The following is a 21018-nucleotide window of genomic DNA, read 5'->3' as shown; positions in this document are numbered from 1 at the left end:
CCAGCCCCTCCTCCCTCAGACCCAGGGGTCCAGGCCCAGCCCCTCCTCCCTCAGACCCAGGGGTCCAGGCCCAGCCCCTCCTCCCTCAGACCCAGGGGTCCAGGCCCAGCCCTCCTCCCTCAGACCCAGGGGTCCAGGCCCAGCCCCTCCTCCCTCAGACCCAGGGGTCCAGGCCCAGCCCCTCCTCCCTCAGACCAGGGGTCAGGTTCTCTAACTCCTCCCTCAGACTTTCAAGCCAAGGCCCCTGGCCCTTCTCCCCCTGGCCCAGGAGTCCAGGACTCCAGCCTGCCCCTCAGGGACCCCAGTGTCACGCCCCAAACAGACAGAAAGCTCGAGACGAAAGGTTCAAAGTTTTAATCTTCATCTGGGCAGTGTTGGGGAAACCCCATTTCGGCCATGGAAACAAGCCCCCTCCCCGGCCAGGGTGGGGTCCAGGCCACGCTGCCCCACCCCCACCCGCGTCTGGCGCCGGCCCCAGGCCCGCGGGCGGGACCTCCTGGCCACCCCTCGCGCTGGGGGCGGCTGCTCAGAAGCTGGACTGCAGCAGAGTGACCCGCAGCGGCCACGCGCCCTCATCCTGGCTCAGAGCCGGGGCGGACGGCCCGGAGTCCCACGCGCGCTCCCAGGGAGCGGGGCCTCCGCCACGCCCGCTACCTCTGCGCGAGAAGCCCGCGGAGCCGGCATTAGCCACCGGAGACGTCGCGGGAGGCGGCCCCTGCGGCGCGGGGTCCGAGGCGGGAGGCGGGTCTCCCCGGGAGTCCGAGTTTCCGCCTGGAGAGGATGCACGGAGGACGAGGCTGGCAAGCTTCGGGCGCAGGCCTCGGACCCCCAGGCCTTCCTCTCTCGAACCCGGGAGCCCGGGTCCCCGACCGCTCCTCACCAGGGCCTAGGGTTGCAAGGCCCCCCATCCCCACCCTAAAACCCAACAGTCCGAGATTCCCAGCCCCTCACCTATCAGCATTCTGTGCCACTGGCTCGCCTCAGAGGCCAGGGCTTGGGACAGGCTGAGGACCCGCTCCCGGGGGCCTTCGGACGGCGGCAGGGACGGGGCAGCGGTCCTCGGACTAGGAAAAAGAAGGTTGGGGCAGCGTGGGCCGCGGGGACGGCGGTGCGCGCGCGGCCTTCTGGGAGTTGTAGTCCCCGGCACGTGTCTTCTGGAGACTTCGAGCTTGGCGCGACGCGTTTGCCGCCCGCGAGCATTATGGGATTTGTAGTCCAGTCGCCGTCCACTTTTTACCCGATTTCCTTGGTGCGCAAGGGCAGGGTTTGAAGTCCACCCCGGGGGTGACGGCGCCTGCAGTTCTCACTGAGGACCTAGCGCTTTCTGGGTTTGTCACAGACACCCAGAGACGCACGCTTCGCACTTCGTGAGTTCGGTACTCAGGAGGCTGGAGCCACACGCACGCCCTTCCCCGTGTGCAGACACCGCTCTGCGGTTCCTTACCTACTCCAGGACCCCGAGCTCCTCAGCCATCTCGCGGCTCCCGTGTGTCCTAGGACCGGCTGCAAAGGAACTGGGGCATTAGAATCCCTGAGCCGGGAGCCACCGCCAGTTGGGAAGACTCCAGAAAGGTCCTTGGGCTTAGGCGGGGCGTGTCCCCATTTCACAGACGGGGAAACTGAGACTCGAACTCGGTGTGGAGGGCCCCCGCTCCCCGCCCCGGCTGCCCTCACCCTTGGCTCCACGTCGGGCTGGCGTCTGGCTGGGGTCAGGGTCCTCCCCAGGGTGAGGAGCCTGGGGGAGGCCGGGCGCGGGAGGGGTCGTCCACATTCCTGGTTCCTGCGCATGCGCTCCAGTTGCTCTTGGGCGCTCATCCGGGGCCGGGCCACGGGGGCCTAGGGAGACGAGAGACCCCCAGCTGCCCCACCGTGGGCCTCCTCTTTCTCCCTTTCCCCTGACCCTCTCAGCCTGCAGCCTTGTCCTTAGTAGAGTCACAGCACCTCCCAGGGGTCTTCCTACTCCTGGCGCTGGGCTTCCCCTGCTCACCCTGACCACAGGAACAGGCCTTGGAGGGCCGGGGCCGGGCCTGCACCCTCCTCCGGGCCCGCTGCCGCAGTTTAACCTGTGACCCCAGCAGAAGGAAGCACCCCAACTTCCCTGGCCGCCAGTGTAGACCCCGAGCTCTGGCGACAGAAGCTACTCGCACCGGCTTCCAGGACAAGAGGAGAGACGGGATTCCTTGGCTGCAGAAGCCTCAGGTTGGCAGGGCGTCGTGAGCGCCCTTCCCCCTCTGCTTCTGCCACGAGCCAAGGGAACCTGCACAGACTTCCAGCCCCCGAGGGACACCGCGGGTGGGGCTGGCCTCCCATTGCCAAGTGGCTAGGCCATGGTGAGTGACAGGTGGATCCAGTGGGTCCTCTCAGCTTGAACGGAAGGGGACAGAGATGGGACAAAAGGAGCGCAGGCTGTTGGGCTCTGACTCCACAGGCAGGAAGGAGGGCCAAGGGAGCCATGTGGCCTGCTTCCTTCCAGACGGGCAAGCTTGGACACGGGGGCACACAGGAGCACAAGGCCCCCTGAAAGCTGGCTCTGCTGTCCCAGGCCAAGGGACTGCCAGACGCTCAGATGCCTGGAACAGCTCTTAGCCCAGTGTCCTCAGGAGTAGCCTGGCTGGGGCCGGAGCCAGGGCCGGTGCTGTGGTGCGGCAGGTAAAGGCTCCACCTGCAGCGCCGGCATCCCATATGGGCGTCGGTTCAAGTCCCGGCTGCTCCACATCCAATCCAGCTCCCTGCTGTGGCCTGGGAAAGCAGCAGACAACAGCCCAAGTCCTTGGGCCCCTGGACCCATGTGGGAGACTGGAAGAAGCTCCTGGCTTCAGATCGGCCCAGCTCCGGCCATTGCGGTCATTTGGGGAGTGAACCAGAGGATGGAAGACCTCTCTCTCTCTCTCTCTAACTCTGCCTCTCAAATAATAAGTCTTTAAAAAAAAAATAGCCTGGCCCTGCCCACACCCCAATTTCAGACATCTGCCCTACAGAATTATAAGACCATAAAATTATTATTTAAGAAAAAGGAAAAAGAAAAAAAAAAGAAGCAAATTATTTGTGACAGCTTCCAATTAGAAAATTCTAGGGTTGGGGCCAGCGCTGTGGCGTAGTGGGTAAGGCTGCCACCTGCAGGGCTGGCATCCCATCAGAGCACCGGTTTGAGTTCTGGCTGCTCCACTTCCGGTCCAGCTCTCTGCTGTGGCCTGGGAAAGCAGTAGAAGATGGCCCAGGTCCTTGGGCCCCTGCACCCACATGGGAGACCTGGAGGAAGCTCCTGGCTGCTGGCTTTGGATCAGTGCAGCTCTGGCTGTTGTGGTCATTTGGGGAGTGAACCAGCGGATGGAAAACACTCTCTCTCTCTCTCTCTCTCTCTCTCTCTCTCTCTCTCTCTCTCTGCCTCTAACTCTGCCTTTCAAGTAAATAAAGAAAAGAAGATTCCAGGGTTGGTGCCAAGCCTCTGTGCAGAGGTTAAAATGCCCCCTGGGGAGCCAGACTCCTGTATCTGAATGCCTGGGTTTGAGTCCCAGCTCCGGTTCCAATTTCGGCTTCTTGCTCAAGTTTACCCGGGAAGCAGCAGGTAACAGATAAAACAGCTGGGTTGCTGCAGCCTCCATGAAGACCTGGATTGAGCTCCCTGCTCCTGGATTTGACCTGGCCCAGTCCTGGCTGTGCGGCCGTTAGGGGCATGAACTGACCATTAAGATCTCTCTGCCTTTCAAATAAATGAGTAAGAATTCCAGGGAGATAGCTTGGATCTGCTGCTGCTACTGGGACCAATTAGTGCAATTTGCTCTGGTTTTAGAACTCACTTCTCCCAGGTCTGTCCCCAGGAATGGGGGGGGTCCATGGCAGTCAGGTCAAAAGATGGACCTAGGGGGACCCCAGACGGCCTACCTTGGCTCCTGGCTGTGGGGATGCGGAGCGGGGACCCTCGGGGCTGGGGGCCCGGGACATCTTTGGAGACCCGAGTCCTGCAAGGATGGCACAGGTGTCGGTGAGGATGGGACCACCCAGAGACCCCACCCCACCGGAATGCTCACCTGCGCGAGGGCCGGCTGGGTCTCCGTCGCCCCCCGGGGGCCGCCCCCAGTCAGCCTCTGGGGAGCGGGGAGAGCTCAGCTCCAGGGACTCAGGCAGGCTCTGCAGGGGTCGGGAGAGAGGAGTGAACGTTATCATTACCGTTCCCGCTGTTCAGGTTGAGACAGGGCCAGGAAGGCCACGATGGTAAAGGTGGAGTGTTGTGGCCACGTGGGTTAGGCCGCCTCTCGGGACACCTGCATCCCGTACTGGAGCAGCTACTGTGCACTTGCAGTCCAGCTCCCTGCTAAGGTGCCTGGGAAGGCAGCGGAAGAGGCCCAAGTGCTGGGTCCCTGCCACCTGCACGAGAGACCTGGGGGGAGTCCAGGCTCCTGGATTCAGCCAGACCCAGCCCTGGCTGTCGCATCCATTTGGGGAATGAACCAGTGGATGGAAGATCTCTCTCTCTCTCTTTCTGCCTTTCAAATAAATAAATCATATAGAGATAGATAGATAGATGTGTGTGTGTGTGTGTGTTTAGAGAGAGGGAGATCTAATGGCTGATGGCACAAACATAGCCGAGCTGAGCAGGTCTTTCAGATGCACTGTCTGAAGGCTGGAGCAAGCAGCGTCTCTCACCCAGCCATGGCACCCGGGTCCCCACTTCCCGAGGGCCTACTGTGTGCCACACACGCTCCAGGCACCATCGCTGCCCCGCAGAGCCCTGCGAGCCGAGCCCTACAAGCAGCAGTGTCTGGGGCAGCAGCAGCCCTGACTGGCAGCGCTCGCCCAGATCTGTGGCCCGAGGGCTCCCACCAAGGCCGATCTCACGGAATCTGCCTGACACTGCTGACTGAGGGCTTGGGAAGCGGCGCTCGCAGCCGGCCGTGGGAGTTGTTGGGCCCACCGCACAGGAATATGGGGTGACACAGTCGCCCCCCAACACACGTTCTGCACATGTGGATTCAACCACAGATGGAAGATTGCTATCCCAAATACGTGCAGACTTTTCTTTCTCGTCATCATTTCCTGAACTAGGATGACGGTTCAAGAGCATCTGTGTAGTGGGTATCACAAGTCATGTAGAGACGGGTTTAAGTTCACGAGAGGCTGTGCACCAGGTTATATGCAAACGCTGCCCGATTTTGTACAAGAAACTTAAGCCTCTATAGCCACAGGGGATCCTGGAACCAATCCTCCACCATGGCTACCCAGTGTCGCCTGGATAGCAAATAAGGAAAGAGAGGCTTCCAAGAGTTAGGCTTCTTGCCAGCCTTGGTTAGCTGCTCAGGTACAAGGTTGGCACCATGCTAAGTGCTAACGTGGGAAAGAGGTTGGGGGGGCGGGGCAGGGCCAGGGCCTCGCAGGAAGAGACAGGAAGCTGGGGATGAGGAGCAAGGGGTGTGACTCTCACCTCCCTCTCTGAGGACTCCTCCCCTTGGAGTGCGGGTGACGGAGAGTCAGGCTCAGTGTGGGGGGGTGGCTTCTGGTGGCCGCCCAGACCTGCCAGTGTGTCCTCCACCATCCACAGCTGCTGCTGGGCAGAGGCTCGGTCCTGGGGGAACGAGAGGAGCTTGTGACTCAGAGGTGGGACCGGCGGGTTCTGGCTGACATGGCATGGGGAGGGTTATGTTACGGTGTTAAGGTCTATATGGATCTCTCTCTATCTATCTGGATATCCAACTGGGTTGAAAAGACTCCTCTGTGGTGTTAACCTCTGTCATGAAGAGATGACCATACAAATACCCGGGAGTCTGTCTCTGAACACCTCCTTCCATCCCTTAGTCTAGTTTTGTTGCTCTGTGACACTGTTCAGTGAGGCTTTATTGTCACAGGGCACATCCAGTTGTGTTGGTCCTCAAACTTTGTTCTTCCTGGAGATTGTCTTGGTCTTTTGCATTTCCAAATATAATTTAGTGTCAACTTATTAATCTTCATGAAAATCTTCTGAATGTGTGTCAGGAATGCAGATCTCTGTTGGAGACCCAGGTGTGGGGAGACTAAAGCTTTTCCTGTCCATAAACATGGTCTACCTCCTCATGTCTATAGGTCTTCTTCAGTTTCTCTTTGATGTTTGTGGTTCTCAGAATAAGTGTCTTGCATATCTTCAATTAGACTTATTCCTAGGTATTTTTCTGTTACTATAAATTACATAGTTTTTACATATTCATTTTCCAACTGTTTGGCACTAACATATAGATAGTTGGTTTTTGCATATTCACCTTCCTGAATTTGCTTATCCTAATTTAACTGGAGATTATTTTGGATTTTCGACATTACATGTCATCTGCACATAAAAATGGCTTCACTTCCAACTTTATGGTCTTTATATGTTTGCTTTATGTAACTGTACTGTTCAGACCCTCTGGTACAATGTTGTCTAGAAGTAGGAATAGCAAATATCCTTGTCTTGTTCCAGATATCAGAGAAAATGTTTCACTTACTTCTAACCATGTTTCCTGCAGGTTTGTTATGGATGCCTTTGATTAGACTAAGGAAGTTCCCTCTGCCCCTCCTTTTGCCGGGGGCTTTGTCATGAACGGGGGCTGAACTCTGTGATATGTTTTCCTGCATCCATTCATCCATTTGCCTTTATTTTCTTAAATATCGTGAAACACATGATCTGGTTTTCAAATGTTAAACTAACCTTGCATTCCTGTAATAAACCCAATTTGGGTGTTACCCATTGTTCCCTTTACGTGTTGTTGGTGCCAAGATGTATTTAAGTCCAGTAGGCAGTGGACTGGAGTTATGGGGTGGATTTTCGGATGAGGTAGGAGGGGCTCACAGTGAAGACAGTGGGGCTTAAGTCTGGGCAGAGGCACTTCACAGATTTAACTAGAGGGTAATGTTTTCAGCTACACACACGTGCTGTAGAACGCCATGGCTGTACTTAGGAGGAGTGGGACCGAGGCTGAGCACTGGGCTTATGTGTTAGGGGTGGGGCTTGAACTCAGGATTGGGCCTAGAACTTGAGGCTGCAGGGGACAGAAGCAACAGTGAGGGCAGGGTGCCCACTCAAAGCTGAATCTGCATACGGAGAGGAGGCCGCGCTGTGGGAAGAAGCAGGGGAGAGTGGCTCTGAATCTCCAAGTCGGTCTCCAAACCAAGGACAGGGTCTTAACTACAGGAAGGGCCTCCTTTCTCAGGAGGAGAGGACAGACAGCAGGACCCCCCCCCCAAAGGACAAGAAGGCTTCCAGGGGAACTTGGAGTGGACAGAGGGCCTGGGGGCTCCGGGGCAGGGAGGTACCTGGGGTGACCCGAGGTGAAGCAGGTACTCCAGCGTCTCCCGTAAGGTGCCCAGCTCCTGCTCCAGGCCGCTGTAGATGTCCCAGACCCGCTCTCGCTCCTCGGGTTCCAGAACACAGGAGACACGAGGTTAGCACCCCACCACCACCACCCCACCTTTCCATGGCTGACAAGGAGGGAGGGAGGCCTGCTTCCCATGCCCTGGGGATACACAGACAATAATCCCCACGGCTGGGGCTCCAGCACCTGTCAGAACCTGCAGTTCCAGGGAGCTGCTGGTGTGGACCAAGAACAGTGGTCCCGGAATCCCAGGGTTACTTCTGCTCCACAGGGGTGGAGTCTACACAGCTGACGTCACAGCTACTCCACGGGGGCAGAGTCTACACAGCTGATGTCACAGCTACTCAACGGGGGCGGAGTCTACACAGATGACGTCACAGCTACTCCATGGGGGGCGGAGTCTACACAGCTGACATCACAGCTACTCCATGGGGGTGGAGTCTACACAGCTGACGTCACAGCTACTCCATGGGGGGCGGAGTCTACACAGATGACGTCACAGCTACTCCATGGGGGCGGAGTCTACACAGCTGACGTCACAGCTACTCCATGGGGGCGGAGTCTACACAGCTGACGTCACAGCTACTCCACGGGGGCGGAGTCTACACAACTGACGCCACAGCTACTCCACAGGGGGTAGAGTCTACACAGATGACATCACAGCTGCTCCACGAGGGCGGAGTCTACACAGGTGACGTCACAGCTACTCCTTGGGGGGCGGAGTCTACACAGCTGACATCACAGCTACTCCACAGGGGGTAGAGTCTACACAGCTGACATCACAGCTACTCCGTAGGGGTGGAGTCTACACAGCTGATGTCACAGCTACTCCACGGGGGTGGAGTCTACACAGCTGACGTCAGTGCCACGGCAGCCACGCACCCCTGGGCAGCACAAACCTCCTCGCCACACCACTGATGTCACAACAGCAGCTTACACACCCACTTAATTCTCGTGAGGTAGGGACTGTGTCTCCACCTCACAGATACGTGAACAATAATCTAACCATGTAAGCATCTGTCTACATCATGTATACGTCATAATTATAGCCACGTCATAGGTACAAATAGTCATTCATTTACACACACACATGCAATCGTCACAGTGACGTTACAAAGTAAATACTCTTTTTAGGAGGCACCTAAGGCCCAGAAAGGCTAAGTGGCTCTTCTCAAGGTCACACAGCTACTATGAGTGGGAGCGGAGACTCGGATCCAGGGCGCCCGCGTCAACATCGCCCTCTTAGGGGCGCCAGTGTGTGGTCTGGCGGGGTCAGCTGCTGCCTGAGTCAGGGCGCCGGCTGAAGTCCTGGCCGCCCTGCGCCTGATCTGGCTTCCTGTAACGCAGCTGGGAGGGCAGTGGGCCCGTGCCACCGAGTGTGCGACAGGAATGGACGTCCTTGCTCCTGGCTTCCGCCTGGCCCGGTGCTGGCTGTCGTAGCCACGTGGGGAGTGGATCAGCAGACGGAAGAGTGGAAGGCCTCTCTCCATCGCTCTCACACAAATAAGTAAATTTGAAAAAATTTTAAAACCAGGGGCCGATGTGGCGGTATAATGGATTAAGATGCTGCCTGACATGCCGGCATCGGTTGGAATCCCGGCTGCTCCACTTCCGATCCAGCTCCCCGTTAACGCGCCTGGGAAAGCAGCAGACGATGGCCAAGTACTTGGGCCCCTGCACCCACGTGGGAGACTCCCACAGAGTTCCACGCTGCTGGCTTCGGCTGGGCTGTTGTGACCATTTTAGCCATGAACTAGCACATAGAATCTCTCTCTTTCACACTACCTTTCAAATAAATAATCTTTAAAAACAAATAAAATCTTTCAAAATAAATCTAAGAAGTTAAAAAATGAAATCACCCTCTGAAAATGCTGACTTAAGTCGTGGATCTTACACATGTCTCCCACGCCCTGGGATGGTCACAGTTCCTGGTTTAGAGTTTAAGAGGCTGGAATTCTGAGGAACTCCCCCGTGAGTCCTCGGATGTGCCCCCCAAGGACCCCCTGGGAGGGCCTGCCCCTTCCCCGGGCTCACCTGAGTCAGGTGACAGAGGGTGGCCCTCACGCTGACCAGTCGGTCCTGCAGGAGGCGCTGGCGCCCCCATGCCCTCCCGGGAGCCCCAGCCTCTCTGGTTGCCTGGCTCAGCTGCTGCCGGGTCAACTCCAGGGCTGCTTCCAGCTGTTCCTGCAGCGACAGGGAGGTGGTCAGGCTTCCGAGGCCACCCCCGGCCACAGGAGAGGGCAAGTGTCCCCCACCCAGCATCTGGACCCCGACAGACAGGGAGGGCTAAGGGCAGGTGGAGGGGCCGGGGCCCTTCCGGCACCTTCTCCTCCTGCTTCTGGTCCAGGTCCTCCTGCAGCCTCCTGAGGAGCCGGTCCTGCCCACACAGCTTGGTCAGCAGAGTCTGGAGGAAGAAGAACAGGAGCTACTTATGCACGCACCCCCCGCCCCTACCACCATCCGGAACACGCCCTCCCCTGGTCCGAGAGCAGCAGGGGTTAGATTCGGGAGAACTTACATCTGTCTCCACATTTTGGTGGAAGGCTGAGTCCAAGGGGGGACCTGGCTGAAGAGGGGGAGAAGTCAAAGGTCAGAGGGTGCACACAGGTCCCCACTGTAGCTCACCGAGCCCCGCCCGTGTTATCCCCCTCTGCTTGTCAGCGCCCCGTGAGCATCAGCCTTAGCTTCGGAATATTCAATGGGATCACACAGGGACAGCCAACGGCAGAATCCACGGAGCTGCCTGTGACCCTACGGTGTAACGTGGCACTGGAGATCCTGACCAGTGCTATAAAAAGGGGAAACGGAAAGGTGTAAGGGGAGGAGGGGGACGGTAACGCCATCAGTGTTTACAGATCGTACGTTCCTCCACCCCAAAGAAGCGACAGAATCCAAGAGCGAATGAGAGGATTCGGCAGAGACCAGGATGCAAGGTGACGTCACGTAAGCGAAGAGCTTCGCTGTACATCCTCCGCCTTGCAGCGCCGGCACACCGGGTTCTAGTCCCGGTCGGGGCACCGACCCTGTCCCGGTTGCCCCTCTTCCAGGCCAGCTCTCTGCTATGGCCCGGGAAGGCAGTGGAGGATGGCCCAAGTGCTCGGGCCCTGCACCCCATGGGAGACCAGGAGAAGCACCTGGCTCCTGGCTTCGGATCGGCGCAGTGCGCCGGCCGCAGCGCGCCTACCGCGGCGGCCATTGAAGGGTGAATCAATGGCAAAAGGAAGACCTTTCTCTCTGTCACTCTCTCACTGTCCACTCTGCCTGTCAAAAAAAAAAAAAAAAAAAAAAAAAGAACTAGGAAATGCAATGAGAACGTAAGGCCCCGTTCGAGTAGCTTCAAAAACCACCAGGAAAGCTCATCTCCAAAAGCCTTGAGAGCAGGGCGTTGAGGAGCCCTTGGCACACCCAGTCTGTCATTGCACATGGTAGCCAGAGGGCAGACCCAAGCTCTCGTTCATGACGTGTGAATAGATAACGTGTGATCGCTCCATACAAACACCACTCAGTCTGTACAGAAACAGAAAGCAAGTCCCGCTGCACGAACAGAGAAGAGCCTTGAAGACACCGGGCTCCGTGAAGTCAGCCAGACCCCAGAGTCTGTTTCCATGGGATTCTATTCCCCTGAGGAGTCCGCAGCTAAAGCGACAGACGCACAAAGCAGAGACGTGGGTTCCGGAGGCTGTGGCAGGGGACAGTGAGCTGTTCAAAGGGAACACAGTTGTATAAGAGGGACACGTGCTTTTTAAAATTTATTTTAAGATTTATTTATTTTTTATTTGAAAGGCAGAGTTACAGAGAGGCAGAGGCAGAGAGAGTTTTCCATCTGCTGGTTCACTCTCCAAATGGCTGCAATGGCCAGAGCTGCGCCGATCGGAAGCCAGGAGCCAGGAGCGTCTTTCAGGTCTCCCGCATGGGTGCAGGGGCCCAGGGACTTGGGCCATCTTCTACAGCTCTCCCAGGCCACAGCAGGGAGCTGGATCAGAAGAGGAACAGCTGGGATTCGAACCAGTGCCCATATGGGATGTCGGCACTGCAGGCAGCGGCTTTACCTGCTACGCCACAAAACCAGCCCCAAGACAGACAAGTTCTAGAGATCTGTTGCATTTGATTGTAATGTGTTTAGCACACATAACTGAACTGCACACTTAGAAGTGGTTAAGGGTGGGCGTTTAGCCAAGTGGTGAAGAGACTGGTTAAGGCACTCATGTCCCCCACTGGAGCGCCTGGGTTGGGTCCTCAGCCTCGGCTCCTGACCACAGCTTCCTGCTCTTGCAGACCCTGGGAGGCCGCAGGGACGGCTCAGGCAATGGGGTCCATGCTGCCCACACGGGAGACCTGGATTCAGTTCCCGGCTCCTGACCCAACTCCAGCCATGCGGGCGTTTGGGAAGTGAACCAGCGGATGGGAGATTTCCTTCTGCCTCTCAAATAGGTTTAGAATTTCTTTTTTAATGTTTAAAAAGGCATTAATATGGTACATTTTATGTTCCGTATTTTTCTACACATACACACACACACATACACCAGGAATTTAGGAGTTGCTGTACCTGAATATACAAGATCTCTGTGGGGAAAAAAAAATGAAAACTTGAAAAAACAGACCTAGGAGATGACCTGGATGAATGGAGAGATAGTCCATGCCCTTGTATGAGACACTTCAATACTATGAAGATGTTAGGTGCTCCTCGATTGACATAAATTCACCGCAGTACCCGCCCCCTTACAGCAAGCAGCGGGCAGCTCTGAGAAACTCGCACTAATCTAATCCACATCAGATTCATGAGTGAATGCAGACTTGCGTCACCACATAGGAACACGCAGCACAAGGCCATAATGCTACCTTCGGAAGAGAAAGACAGAAGTAAGTTTGCTTGGCATGTAAGCAAAGAGACCAATGGAGCAGAATCAGCGGGTGAGACTGGCCACGCACAGGTGACAGAGGTGGCCTGGGGAATCCATGGCAAGGGTGGCTCATCTGACCGATGGCCACAGGAAAGCTGGCTTCTCTCTGGAGAGGAATAAACTCGGATTCAAGGAGTCCCTGGGGCTGGTGCTGGGGTGCAGTGGGTTAAGCTGATACCTGCAGCGCCAGTGTCCCACACCAGAGCACACGTTCGAGTCCCAGCTGCTCTGCTTCCAATGCAGCTCCCTACTAACGCACCTGGGAAAGCCACAGAAGACGGCTCACGTGCTTGGGCCCCTGCACATGGGAGATCTGCATGGAGCTCCTAGCCCCTGGCTTCAGCCTGGCCCAGCCCTGGCTGTTGTGGCCATCTGGGAAGTGAACCAGTGGATGCAAGATTGATCTCTCCATCTCTCCCTCTCTCTGTGTAACTCTGCCTTTCAAATAAATAAATAAATCTTTAAAAAAAATACAGTTATTGGCCAGCGCCATGGCTTAACAGGCTAATCCTCCGCCTTGCGGTGCCGGCATACCAGGTTCTAGTCCCGGTCAGGGCGCCGGATTCTGTCCCGGTTGCCCCTCTTCCAGGCCAGCTCTCTGCTGTGGCCCGGGAAGGCAGTGGAGGATGGCCCAAGTGCTTGGGCCCTGCACCCGCATGGGAGACCAGGAGAAGCGCCTGGCTCCTGGCTTCGGATCAGTGCGATGCGCCGGCCGTGGCGGCCATTGGAGGGTGAACCAACAGCAAAGGAAGACCTTTCTCTCTGTCTCTCTCTCACTATCCACTCTGCCTGTCCAAAAAGAAAAAAAAAAGAAAAAAGAAAAGAAAATTTAAAAAAAATACAGTTATTATACTGTATTGCTTAGGGAATAATGACAAGGAAAAAAATCTGTATACTCAATTCAAAACAACTTCCCCCCAGTATTTTCTGCCCGGGGTTGGCTGAACGCACAGGTGCAGAACCCGGTCACGCAAACCAGGTGCACGCACAGAGGCGCTGTTGCATCAAAAGTCCCTCGCTGTTAGCAGGTGCTCGGAAGCAGCTGGCCCCCGGGGACTATATGAAGACGCCGAGAGCTCAGGCCTGGCTAGGCCCTCCAGCGCCACCCCAGACATCCCTCCCCCCCGTTGCGAGTGCCACTGCTCGGACTGTGGTCTCCATAAAGCCCACTTCTAGGGTGTGACAACCCCTCCCATCACCCCTCCCTTACTCCAAGCAGTTCCTGAAAGACATAGAAGGCAGCTCCCGCCCTCCTAGGCTTTCTTGCTTGGAACGGCGCCAGCCTGCCAGCTGAAAGCCCTTGGGCACTGTTGACCGTGTTCAGATCCTAACCATGTACCTGGGCAGGTGAGCTCATAAGCAAATAGGGCGTCTGCAGGTGCAGGGTGAGTTACGGCGATGTCACGCTAATGTCATAGGAGGAGGCACACAGACGGCCCTGAAGGGAGATGGCCGTGTGGTGACGCAGCGGAGGCTGGGGTGATGGGGCCGCCAGGGCTTGCTGTCAGCAGAAGCTAGGAGACCGGCAAGCAAAGGCCCTCCCCAGGGCCTTCACAGCGAGCACAGCCTGCAGACTGCCGGCCTTCGGAGCCGCAGAGGGAACACGCGCCTGTTATTTTCAGTCACTCCACTGGTGGCGCTTGGCTACAGCGGCCCCAGCAGAGGAACACAGCACCTTTCCAAGCACCTTGAGATACCCAGTCTCCCCTGAGCAGCGCCGGCCAGAGAACCGGCCCCGTACAGCAGAGCAAGCAAGGGAGGAGGCTCTGGAGGTTCCGGGGGCCCCGGGATACCTACCAACAAAACCATGGAGGCCCGGGTCCCTGGCGGCCGCGGAGGGAGCCGGAGGTAAGTGGAGGAGCCAGAGGGGGCCTGGAGGAATGTTAAAATGGAGATGTTTAGAAACTGGCCTTAGTAACAAATATTACAGCACAGAACTGGAGGGTTTAGGAGAACTTGGAGGCTCCATTTCCTCAAAAGCCGGGCCCAGCCGTGCGCCACCATGGGGGCTCAGGAGGACAGGGGCACTCCCAGGAGCAGCAGGTTAAGCATCCCCTGTCGGAGTGCCAGCGGCGTCCTGGCCACCGTGCTTCCAATGTGGCGTCCTGCCAACACGCCTGGGAGACCTGGGTGCAGTTCCTGGCTCCTGGCTTCCACCTGGCCCAGGCTCCACTACTGTGATCATTTGGGTAGTGAACCAGCAAATGACAGACCCGTCTCTCTCTCTCTCTCTGCCACTCTGCCTTTTAAATAAAGCTAAATAAAATAAATGGATTCTCCAGGCCACACAGCCTCAAGCACTGATGAAAATTAGTTAGATATCTTCTGGGCTCCAATCCCACGATGCTGAGAGAAAAAAAAAAAGCAGGAGACCAATTTGGGAAGATTAATTGAGGCGCTGAGTGTTCTGGACTACAATCCCCATGATGCTTTAAGGCGCAACGGCCGCCGGCAAGCCGGGCAGGGCAGCCGAGGTGCCTGATGGGAGATAGAGTCCATGTTTTCACAGCCGCGCCAAGCTGTGAGGATGATGCACTACAACGCCCACGATGCCCGGAGCGTCCCCTCTCCGCTCACCTGTGTTCTGGGCTCCTGACTCCAGTGCTGCGGGCTCCTGGGGGGCCTGCCTCCTCCCGCCTCGGAGGAGGGTCCTCTGCGGGGGGTAGGGGGCCGGGAGAGGATCTGGCGCTGGGGGCCCCAGTCCACAGGAGGCCGAACGTCGATGCGACTCAGCGGGGTGTGAGGTCGGCCCGGGGGTCCGGCGTCTCCTGAGGACGGTGGGGGTCGCCGCGCAGGCGCAGACTGAGGACGTGGGAGGCTCAGAGGGGACGGAGGGCGAGAGAGCGGTGTAAACAGGCTGCGGGAGGAGAGAAGCGGGAAACTGAGTCAACCGGCGCCGCATCCACACCAGGCACCTCAGGACCCCTCAGGCCAACCTGAAGCGCACGTCTCCATGGCCCCTGCCTCCCTTCTCAGCAGAATCCTCCCCTACGGGCTGGATCCCCACAATTCCCACCCCAAGACACCCTCGCCACTCACAACAGGCCCCTCAGAAGGCGCTAGGCCCCGCCCCGCCCCGGCCGGTCCCGCCCTCCTCGAGGACCACGCCCCGCCAGGCCCCGCCCTCCTCGGGGACCACGCCCCCGCCTGGTCGGCCATGCCCTCCTCGGAGACCACGCCCCCGTCCGGCCCCGCCCTGCTCGGAGACCACGCCCGGCCCCGCCCTCCTCGGGGACCACGCCCCCGTCCCACTCACTCCGGGCTTCTCGCCCTCCGAGCCCGGGGTCCAGGCTGTAGGTCGGCTGTGGGGCTGGGGGTGAGCAGCCGCGGCCGGCCCCGACCTCTGGCGAGCCGAGCCACCTCTGGCGACTCCGAGACGCGCCTCTCATCGCCTCTGCCCACTTCCGGAGGGCCGCCAGGGCCGCCAGGGCCCTCCGCCGGCTGGGGACGAGCCGGGGACCTGGGTCTGGCCCTGCAGAGCGGGCACACGCAGGGACGTCACTGCTTTGAACGTCGTCTTCACACACGGGGACGCGGCGACAGCCCCAGAAGGGGAGGTCACGGCTTCCATTTCGCAGAGGGGGATGGAGGAAGTGACGGGGCTAGGCCACAGGGTCCACACCCAGACCAATGCCTGGGACTCTGAAGTAGGCCGAGCCAGGGAACCCAGTTCCAGCCCGAGAATTGGGACAGGCTGGGGCGGAGCCTTAAAGACAAGCTCTCATTTAAAAACAAACAAAAAAACCTGACCTTGTCTTATCTGACAGAGGCTTCTGAAGGAGCCAATCAGAGCACTCAACATTGATGATGGGTGGGGCTGGAAGGTTGGTGGGTGGGGCTTAAGGGAGAGTCTCTATGCTGATTGGAAGAGAAGTCCCCGGGAGCGGGGTCTGAGTGACAGCTCGGGCTGGTCCCCTTGGCTGGAAGACCCGGGGTTGGACATTCCAGCCTGCAGCGCCTGCAGAAGTTTGGGGTGCTGGGACGGCCTCAGAATGGAGGTACAGGTCCAGGGGCACGGCCTGGACCCCCACTCACCCCTCGTCCCCCTCGGCGCGGGAGGCCCTGCCCAGCGCGCGGAGCCAGCCCCGCAGGTCCTCCGACGTGTCTGCGGCTAGCACGTAGGTCCTCATGCCTGGGTGCTCCGCCTGCGGGAAGGGAGCACTTGGGACCGGGCCGTCGTAGACCCTGGTCAAGGCGATTGCTGTCCAGGCATGGCTGTCCCTGCACCCACACACACCCCTCCAGCCCCACTGACGGACTCACGGTGAAGGTGAAGCGCCGGCCTCGGGGGGCTCCCGGCCCATCCGGCCTGATATTGTAGCTGGGCAGCAGAACGCTGCCCAGGACACTCTCCTCGCGGCTGTCTGCAAAGAGAGGGGGTTGGGATCACTCGGGGGGTGGGGGGCAGGAGGCCACGAGGCTCAGGGGAAGGCCGGGAGGGAGAGGGCGCCTTCCCACCCGGCCGGCTCGGACACTGACCCTTGTAGTAGAAGAGACAGTGGCCAGAGAGGACGAACCAGCGGCGTTTCCAAAGCCGGAGCCCAGAGCTGTCCTGGGGAGAGAGAGGGGCGAGAAGGAAGGAGATGGAGATGGGTGACATGGTGGGGGGGGGGGCAGAGAGCCAGAGAGAGAGAGAGACTTGGGGGAGAGGGGTGGAGGCAGGCAGGGGCCGTGGAGACTGAGCCAGCCACACAGGTCCCGGGAGAGGGAGGGACAGAGACACGTGTTGGAGCTGGTAGCTTTGGTGGCCGGAAGTCAGTGTGTGGGAGTGGGCGTGGATTCTGGGCACGCAGGTACAGGAGCGGCTGCGTCCCTTTCAAAGCATGAACACGCATTTCCCCACAGAGCCCTCAAGTTTCAGGGGAGTCTGGGGAAGAGGATGTACCACATGGAGACAGGGGTCTTCTCTCTGTTTCCAATTTTTTATTTACTTTCATTTGATTAGAGAGATCTTCAAGCCACTGCTTCACCCCTAAAAACCCACAATAGCTGCGATCTGGCCAGCCCCAAGCCAGGAGCCCAAAACTCCACCTGGGCTCCCTACAGGGGTGGCAGAGACCCAGGCACCTGGGCCATCACCCTCACCTCCCAGGGTGTACGTCAGCGGGGCACTGGGTGGGGAGCAGAGCCAGCCCGAAACCCAAGCATTCCTATAGGGGATTCGAGCATCTTAACCAGCGCAGCAAACACCCGCCCTGGGACAGCGGCTTGCCGCACTGAGACCTGGCTCGTTTCTCCCGGAGCCTGGGAAGGAGTCTCAAACTAGCACCTGCCGAAGAGCCCCTGGGAAGCTGCGTTCAAACACAGAGGCCTGAGCCCCGGCCCCGGGGTTCCCCACGCAGGAACGTGGGGGTGCAACCCGATGGTCTGCATTTCCAGCCAACTCCCAGGTGCTGGTGCTGGTGCCGGTGCTGCAGGGACTTCTCTCCGAGAACCACACAGGCCCTCCCGCCTCTCCCCCCGTGGCTGCGTCTAAACGCCAAGCTCTTGCCTTCTGCCACACCGCTCCCTTGGGATGTCCCTTATCCCCGGAGATACTCGCACGGTGAGCTACTTCCTGCCACGGTGAGCTACTTCCTGCCGTTCCGTTCTCAGCTCAGAGGCCTTCTCTGAGTCAAAACTCGCCCTGGCCTCAGCCACTTTCCAGTACACGCCTCTGTGTTTCCTCTTCTTTGAAGACTTTTATTTGTGTGAAAGACAGAAAGGGATCTCCTATATGCCGGTTCACTCCCCCAAATGCCTGTAACAGCCAGGGCTGGGCCAGGCCAAAGCCAGGAGCCAGAATCTCATCTGGGTCTCACATATGGGTGGCAGAGACCCAACAACGTCATGCCTCCCAGGGTCTACTCTGGCTGGAAGGTGGGACGGGGAGAAGCAGAACTCAAACCCCAGTACTTCACCACCAGGCCAAACGGCCACCCTGCTCTGCCATTTCCTCACCGCGCTTCCTAGCCTCTGAAATGAACAAATCCTTTTCTTTAATACTTTTTTTTTTTTTTTTAATTTGACAGGCAGAGTTAGACAGTGAGAGAGAGAGACAAAGGTCTTCCTTCCATTGGTTCACCCCCACAAATGGCTGCTACGGCCGGCGCACTGCACCGATCCGAAGCCAGGAGCCAGGTGCTTCCTCCTGGTCTCCCATGGGGTGCAGGGCCCAAGCACTTGGGCCATCCTCCACTGCACTCCCGGGCCACAGCAGAGAGCTGGCCTGGAAGAGGAGCAACCAGGACTAGAACCCGGCGCCCATATGGGATGCTGGCGCCACAGGCGGAGGATTAACCAAGTGAACCACGGCACCAGCCCCAAAATCCATTTATTGATTTACTAACTTATGACCTATCTCTGCCCAGATCCCCCCTCCCAAATGTCACATGCATGGTGTGTGCCCTGGGACCAGGAACGTTCTCAGTGTCATTGAATAAACGCGTGAATGAGCCAGCGAGAGACGCAATGGCAGGACAAGGGGAGGCAGTGACGGTAAAACAGGAACACAGTGGGAACCTGGGAAGGGAGACCCCGCAGGCAGCCAGGGCTGCAGCCTGCACTGGCCTTGTTCCTCCCCCCGACGGCACCTGCTTGTGAAGCCAGCCTCGGATGTGCACGGGCAGGTTGGGGTCCCTCCTGAGCGCATTGCCTCTCTTCCCAAAGGCGTGCACCTTGTTGACTGCCCGGGTGGGTTTCTGAGGAGAGAAGGGGTCAGAGGTGAACTGGGCCTCCAGACGGACAGCTGCCCTTAGGCCCTGCTGGAGATCCAGGGTCCACACTGCGCAGCTGATGGGCAGAGGGGGGGCGGTGCTTGGAGAAGTGGAGAGGCTGTGGGGAGTGGGGGGACTTGGGAATCTGCAGTCCGCTCCGGAAAGAAAGGATTTGCCTTAGCCACTCGGAGTCCTGGGTGTGGCGAAGCCCTTGACGTCTGAACTGGGAATACTGGCAGGGAGCTCCCACAATCAGGAGGAACTTCCGGCCCAGTCCTTGGATTGTCCAATGCGCTGACTTCCCCTGGTGACCACCTGCAGGCGAAGGGGGCCCTCACCCCCGCCCGCCCAGATGGGCTGCCTCCTCCCCTCTGCCGGCTGCAATGCACCCTTCCTTAGAAGTGGGGCCAGCTGAGGTCGGGGTCCGGTCTCTGCACCCTAAACCTGGGGAGCAGGAAGCACGTGAGCAGGAGGACAGGGAAAAGAGGCTGGAACTGGACTTGCGACCATGGCGACGATCTGGGGGCCAGGGAGCTGGTCCTGACCGTCAGAGAAGGGGCTTTCTTCATAGGGTTTCATGAGTGGGTAGAGTGATGGCCAGAGAGAGAACAGGGAGCCCCCCACAGCCACTAGAGTTCCTAGAGCTGCCTCACGGCTAGGGAGTGGCCTCCAGTGTAGCAAGCAGGGTCAGTGGAGATTGCTAGTCTTAGAATTAGGAAAATATGAGGGGCGGGGTCAGAGCTGGGCGTGCCTCTGAAATCCTAGCTGTGCTGGGGGCGGGGTGCAGGTGGGATTTGGGACCCTACTCTGTCTGGCAGACCCCTGTTACTGTCCTTAACCACCAGGGTCCTTGAGCGGCTCAGAACCCAGGGCAAGGACACCAGGGGGCTGGGTAACCCACAGCCGCGCCTTCCTCCCCGTGCCCACCGGGAAGCTCGAACCTTGGTGCTCAGGTTGCTGAGCGAGGAGACGGTAGAGGTGCTGCTGGCCAGGCTGAGGCTGCTCCAGGGCCTGCCTTCCTCCATCAGGGGCTGGGGGAGAGGAAGAAAGGGGCTGTGTCTCTGCAGCGGACCCTGCCGGGGACAGAGTGGGGTCAGGGGCGCAGAGGTCAGAGGAGGCTAAAGAGAAAGAGACTGTTGTTTAGGGACCGGGGGTTGGGGGAGGCCAGGGCCCAGGCCCGCATACCAAGGGCGATGCCAAGAGAGGTAGGCGGTACTGGCAGCTGCGGGGAGGGGCAGCTGTCTGCAGCCCAGGCCCGAGAATAGGGGCCCCTTTATTGCTGCCCACCGTGCCCTGGCCAGGAATTTGACCCTCCCTGTGCCTAAGGGACCCCCTGCCCTGCCTCCTTCCGGCTGCCCCAGGCTACCTGCCTCCTGCTGTCCCACGCACACCTCCACCCCACCTTGGCCAAGTGCCCAGGCCAAGCTGGTGGCATGAGGAATGTGCACCAGCCAGGGAGCTTACCCGGCTCACAGGTCCCGGGGACAGGTGTCCCGCCTCCCGCGTCTCTCCGGAACCGCCTCTCGCAGGCCTCGGCCTCTCCTCACCTGCAGGCTGGCCCTCTCGCTGTCTCTTTGTCTCCTGTGGCTCCCTCTCTCCCTCTCACTCACCTTCTGCCTCCCTCTCTCCAACCTCTGCCCCTTCCAGTCCGTCTCTCTCTCATCCTCTCCTCCCACAGCCACGCTCTCTCCCCAGTCTCTCTCTTCTTGCAGATTCGCTTTCTTCCTTAACACTTTTCTCCCCCCAACCCCGTCTCGCCCCCCTCACACTCTCTTCCTCTTCCTCTCTCCGGCCCTCCAGGTCTGCTGTTCCTCTCTCTCTCTCTCTCTCTCCCTCTCCCTCTCCCTCTCCCTCTCTCTCCCTCTCTCTTCCTCTCTCTCCGTTTCTCTTTCCTTTCTGCTGGTCTTTCCCTGCCTCTGCCAGCCGCCCACGCCGCTGTCTCCCCTCCCAATCCCAGCTGTCCCCGCCCCTTCTGGCTTCCCCACCACAGCCAGACCCCTGGCTGGGCTGGCCTCCCAGCTGAGGGGAGGGGCTGCCTGCCCCCAGCTCCAGGGTCCCCAAGGGCTGTGGCCGGGAGTCCTGTGGGCTTGCAGGCAGAGGCGGGAT

At 58.8% G+C, this 21018-nt stretch overlaps 1 protein-coding gene across 3 annotated transcripts; it reads right to left on the bottom strand.

The window, feature by feature from the left end:
• Nucleotides 1–339: 339 nt before the first annotated feature.
• PLEKHA4 (pleckstrin homology domain containing A4) lies at nucleotides 340–20809 on the bottom strand. 3 transcript variants are annotated; one of them, XM_062176997.1, is made up of 20 exons: nucleotides 20377–20809; nucleotides 19854–19985; nucleotides 18790–18897; nucleotides 16697–16769; nucleotides 16481–16581; nucleotides 16253–16362; nucleotides 15474–15689; nucleotides 14795–15074; nucleotides 14015–14089; nucleotides 9835–9882; nucleotides 9640–9720; nucleotides 9351–9500; nucleotides 7258–7356; nucleotides 5420–5560; nucleotides 4029–4128; nucleotides 3883–3959; nucleotides 1675–1836; nucleotides 1445–1503; nucleotides 952–1064; nucleotides 340–771 (listed from the first exon to the last, which is right to left on the bottom strand). In XM_062176997.1, exons 2-20 carry the CDS (start codon nucleotides 19935–19937, stop codon nucleotides 527–529), a joined length of 2322 nt encoding a protein of 773 aa, XP_062032981.1. In that variant the 5' UTR covers nucleotides 19938–19985; nucleotides 20377–20809; the 3' UTR covers nucleotides 340–526. The 3 variants fall into 3 exon arrangements, with proteins under 3 accessions (XP_062032981.1, XP_062032982.1, XP_062032983.1); XM_062176998.1 differs by having other exon boundaries at nucleotides 19854–19943; XM_062176999.1 differs by having other exon boundaries at nucleotides 19854–19943; nucleotides 20460–20809.
• Between the last annotated feature and the right edge of the window lie 209 nt (nucleotides 20810–21018).

The sequence above is a fragment of the Lepus europaeus genome, chromosome 19 (genome assembly GCF_033115175.1).
Source record: "Lepus europaeus isolate LE1 chromosome 19, mLepTim1.pri, whole genome shotgun sequence".
Taxonomy (NCBI): domain Eukaryota; kingdom Metazoa; phylum Chordata; class Mammalia; order Lagomorpha; family Leporidae; genus Lepus; species Lepus europaeus.
This window is presented reverse-complemented; position numbering and strand designations above follow the sequence as displayed.